This window comes from Ipomoea triloba, chromosome 11 (genome assembly GCF_003576645.1).
Source record: "Ipomoea triloba cultivar NCNSP0323 chromosome 11, ASM357664v1".
Lineage (NCBI taxonomy): Eukaryota > Viridiplantae > Streptophyta > Magnoliopsida > Solanales > Convolvulaceae > Ipomoea > Ipomoea triloba.
The window spans coordinates 11,696,422-11,701,701 of record NC_044926.1 but is presented as its reverse complement, the minus strand read 5'-3'; the positions used below and the strand labels follow the sequence as shown (position 1 = coordinate 11,701,701).

General features: G+C 37.7%; 1 protein-coding gene across 2 annotated transcripts in view; it reads right to left on the bottom strand.

Annotated features, from left to right (window-relative positions):
* Window positions 1-220: 220 nt before the first annotated feature.
* The window catches only part of LOC115997203, an 8,408-nt gene continuing 3,348 nt past the window's right edge, over window positions 221-5,280 (bottom strand). The window contains exons 3-8 of one of the 2 annotated variants that reach the window (XM_031236711.1): window positions 4,758-5,212; window positions 4,160-4,342; window positions 3,731-3,838; window positions 3,259-3,462; window positions 1,202-3,048; window positions 221-923 (exon numbers count right to left, since the gene is read on the bottom strand). In XM_031236711.1, the coding sequence (XP_031092571.1) occupies window positions 380-923; window positions 1,202-3,048; window positions 3,259-3,462; window positions 3,731-3,838; window positions 4,160-4,342; window positions 4,758-5,212 (3,341 nt within the window). In that variant the 3' untranslated portion in view covers window positions 221-379. Of the gene's footprint in view, window positions 924-1,201; window positions 3,049-3,258; window positions 3,463-3,730; window positions 3,839-4,159; window positions 4,343-4,752; window positions 5,213-5,280 lie in introns of those variants that run through there. The other variant, XM_031236712.1, reaches the window with a different exon arrangement.

Genomic DNA, 5,280 nt, shown 5'->3' with positions numbered 1-5,280 from the left:
AACATCTTATGTGTCTGCAATTAACAATTTATGTGTTTATAGTTATCAAGTAATGTGTCTGTAATTACCACCTTCAATTTGTTCACAGGTACAAAATGTGTTAACTGCAGACACATAATTTTTGGACCAAGATTCTGAATGCAATATGAACCTTGGTCCATGGTATAACAATTGGGGAAACTGAAAATGGGCTTTAGGGATGGGAATGGTAGAAGCAGGATGCAGAACTAAAATGTCAACTGATAAAGAGTTAAAATTCTTGAATATGTATGCACAAAACAAAAGTACTAATGACAGAGTTGCTTCATGGATTTGAAAATCAAAATTGTACGAAGCACTGTAGCGAGGGAGTTCCATAGAATTACCTCATCTAGTAGCATTACAAACTTCCTTCCTTTACAGTGAACACCGCACCAACATTCAGCGGGATGAAGCTCCAATACGAACCTTCATTATCGACACCACAGCTATGCCATTTGATTTCATAACAACCAACGGGGAAGCCAGAAACATCGAGCAAGCACGTTGAGAAGCCTTGCGCTTTCTCATTTGGCTCAAAGCAGACGAAGCTGTCTGCAGCTAAAACGCCTGTAGTTTTATCAATACTGTGCATACTGCTACAATCAGAAGACCCGCTGGTATGTTCCAATAGCTTTCGGTTCAGATATATTATGTTATCAACTTCTTCTTGAGAGCTTAAAGCTTTTCGTTGCTTATCCTCCCTATTGCGGTTGGATATTCGATATGATGGTCTTGTATGAAGAACACAGTAAAACTTAGAAAATCGAACGGGTAGGCTTGATGACAGATTTTTGAGTTGAAGGCACAAATTTACGCGGAGAAGGAAGCCAGACATGACAAATAAACTATCTAATTTTTCTCCATCTTCTCCCATCAAGAAAAGCTCCGAGCCAACACAGGGCCTGACATATTTTCAACATCATTACAATGTTATCAAGTTGCCAACAAAAGCTGTGTCATTCAAATATTTACTCCGTAAAAGATATGAAAACTTAGAAAATTACTTGATTGACAGGCATTCATATTAATCCAAAAGACAACAGAATAGCAGTAAGTATAGCTAGGGCACAAAAGGTGTAGTGGAAATGTTTTATTATTACTCACATAAAACTAGAGTAATAAAAATCCCGTGGTAGGAGGTATAAGAAATGAGACCAGACTCGTGCAATATTTCACATACCTTAGTTGAAAGAAGTGCTTGGGAGCCCGGAAAGGAATGCGTATCCATAATGAAAGTACATTGAAAAGCAGCTTGGAAGTGTCACTGAGAATCCTGGATTTGATGTTATGATCATGTGATCCAGTCACTTCATTTTGCAGGTTATGAATAATCGTAACAGCATATCTACAAAGCTTTGCGACAGCAATTGCTTCGCAACCAGAGTTTGAGATTTGATTTCTGAACTGTGGCAAAAGTGTGTTCCCTGATGTTTGCAAGAATTTTGAAAGCAACCACAGCTTTTTGCTGGTTTCATTGTCTATGTGCCATAACCGCCCAAACAAATCATGTGATAACATAGCATAAAGTTGCCCATCCAAAGGTTTAACCACTTGGCCACTGATATCTTCTGAAGCATGTAGGTTTGCAAAGAGAAAAGTAAAGCCAGTGGTGAAGGCCAAAAGCGAGCAACTTAGAGCAAGCGTTGAGATCATAATCCTACTTTTCCCGTCTATGCCTATAAAAGATGATGCAAAAAGGTCAAATTCTTGCACTAAGCTCTTCATTCTGTATGAAACTTGGCCAAGAGAATGCAGTAAAGATGTTTCTAGGCACTCATTGTTTCTAGCGCCACCCTGTACAGAAGAATATGCTATCACGAGTTTAATTGAATCCAGTATAGCTTCTATGACTTTTACTCTCAAAGTCAGAAACCATCTCTGGAAACAGAAGGCAAGGCCAGAAGTAGAGGCATCAAGTCTACACACTGAAGAACGAAGGTCATTGCAAGCACCAAGAGTAGTTTCAATGTAGCAGCCAATGGAACTTTTTCCGGTAGTGACTTCAGAAAGATCAAAGTTAAACAATTGAAATTGCCTTTCCATTCGTGAAAACTGAGCCAAGGATTCCAACCAAGAACAACAGACTTCAGATTGGACAATTGTCCTAAGTTGTTCAAATATTAAATTTGCAGTAAGCCATGCTCCCTGACATGTTGCATATTTTCCAATCTTGTAAGATAACCAATTTTCGTTTCTTCCCAAAATAATATTCACATATTCAATAGCAGAAGTTTCATACTCAAAAGAGCGGTCCCAAGACACAGAACCATAGCATAAGCTAAAGTCTCTGGTAGAATTCATAATTTTCCCCAACTCATGCCACATGCATCTGTATTCCATGCATGAATGCAATAGTATATTATAGATCACACGTATATAAATATGAAACGATCTGCAACCGCATACATGCTTTACCAGAAGCTTCACAGTGTCAAAGACCTGAGGAGAAACTGAATTCAAATTTCCTTGGTTTTGAAAACAATTAAGAATGACCTTTGGTGCACAGATCATGCTTTCCACTATGACTGATTGGCCTGCTTGTATTTCCATGAAATTCTCTTGGTCAGGCTCTATGAAATTATCAATATTTTTACACACAATTGGCTTGGTTGTAATTCCATTCAACATATTCACTAGATCTCTAATAAATATGCAGATTTTATCCAGTATTAGGGCACCAAGTTCTTGATTCTTTTCAAACAAATTAAGTAAGAGACCGAATAAGCATTTGATCTCCTGCTCCAGCATACTGTTATGCTGATGAATATCCTTATTTGACATAACCAAGTAAGTGGAGCGATCCATTGCAAATGAGATTACTTGAGTTGCCACAGTGGAGCCAATTCGAACTGATGCATCTTCGGCTCTTCCCACAAGTTTGTCAGAAATATCTGCCAAAACACGAATAGCTAAGACCCTCTCTGGGATAATTGGAGATTCTGATATGAACTGTACAATTGCTATGAATCTGGAGAAAATGTTGAGGACCTCCACATGAGGAGTTTTGTGTAAATTATACAATAAAACCTGTAAAACAGGAGAAGGTATTCAGATGAGTACCATTTTATTCATCTTGCACAAAACAGGAAGCTAACATATAAATACAAGGAGACAAAAGATCAAGAGTTAGGGCACATGTACAAATAATCTGAAAAGTTAGAAAACAAACAAAATGTGACTAACTCAACAGAAGGTAAGAACCCTATCACTACAAATTTGTAAGTTCAGGCAGGATACCTTGTACAAGATTTTAAGTGCTACACACTGCAAATCTGGAGAAAACTTGGATTCGTTCAGAACATTGAGAAACTTTTGGATTGTGTCTGCACTCTCAGGGAAAGGAAATACTCCTCGACTTAAAATAAAGTTGAGGCATTTTAATGCTGTAGCTTGCAGGCATGAAGCTCTCTCCTTAGAAATAAATGAGATAAGTAAATCTACCTGTAATCAGAATCCAGCAGAAAAGGAAAAACAGTGAGATAATGATAAGGAATACCTCACTTTTAAAGTCTATTACACATGTAGGTGGACAAGCTTCACCATAGACTCATACATATTTTCATATTTATTTTTTTCCTGTTGCCGGTTCCATTCTTCCTAGTTGTATGGCTTTGGGACCTTTTAAGGTTAGCCTCCAGGCTTTATAATGTATGGTGTGCTCTGGGAGGGGACAAGACAAATGCTAAACAAACTTCTCAATAATAGCTACCTGTACAGGAATGAGTGATGTCCATTTTGAAGAAATTTTTGAAAGTGAAATCAGCATAACTTTGGAAAATTCTTCTTCGGGAGATTCTAACATCAGCTTTAAACCTATCTGCAATACATAATTTAGAAATTAGTGCTACCACATTTGTACATAAATGGCATGATCCATAGATGTCTAATCGTCATAAAATGGTAACCTGCCACCCCCAATACATATGGTGGTTATACTACTAAGCAACAAAATTTATTACATAGCAGTAATGTGAAACTACAAAAATAATTATCACAATCACAAATGGGCAACTACCAATGACAATGACAAATGCGTAAAGCAGTGAGGGGGAAAGAATATAGGAAACTGTCTGGCACAAAACTATGCCATGGTCATAATGGATTGATGAGATTAATACAACACCAAATAAAGCAGAACCTTGTAAGCTCTGTCTGCAAGTAATATTGGGAACCACATTTTCGCAAAAGCTCGGCCTGCAGCTAACCTTAGAGTCTTTGATGTTTCAGGTGACATCAAATTTTCAAACATCTCCAAAAGTACAGGGGCAAAGTCATCTGCTAGCTCACAGAAGCATCCAGCAGCAAACAAAGATGCCTTCACCTGTAGATAAACACCACTATTCAAGCATCAAAATAAACTAAACTAGTCAACTCGTAGCTTTAATGAAAACAAATAAATACAGACTACCCTGTCCCTCAAAAAACAAGAGGAAAAAAAAAAAAAAGCAGAAAGTGGTATTATGGCTACAAGTTGACTAGAATTGTTATCTCAACCTTAAGTAATGAATACAATGTAAAGAGGATAATGGGGTAGGAATAAATATACCATATTATCATAATTTCTCTTTCTTGGGTAACATGAAAGACATAAACACTTAACACCTAGTGATATACACACTTGGCAATAATTTTGTTTGAACTTTTATTTTTACTCACATTCAATTAAGAGGTATATATGAATGATGGTATTACTGTTCAAATACTTCAAAAAAAATTTATAAGATAATAGACCTTGCCTCCAGAATGTTATTCGAGACCAAGCTTGAAAGAATAATGTATTGTATATCTGCATTTTCTTTTGCAAAACCTGCCCAGCAACCAAATAGAACCAAAGCCAAAGCTCTTTCCTCTGCATCCCCGGCGTCGAATACTGACTTCACTCTTGTTAGAAGCTCCACATAGCTGTCTAATTTATCCTTTGATATAATGCCACGGTTATCTTTTCTATCCTGGCAACCCCATCTCCTGCGCTGCCTAAGCTCTGACATGAATATCTTTACAATGCACATCCTTGTGAGTTTGTCTCCTGACTTGAATGCTTCAGCAAGCCTAAGAAGGATTGTATCAGCAAATAGCTTATCCTCTCCCGGTATTAAGCCAAACATTTTGTATTCAGCTACTGCAAGGTTAGGTTCTCTGTTCCACCATTCAAGTCTTGGTCCAATCTGAAGTACGGCTTCAGAAGACTTACCTAAATCACAATAACCAAATTAGGTTAAGGGCTCAAGTAAACCCACCCCCCCCCCCCCCCCCCCCCCC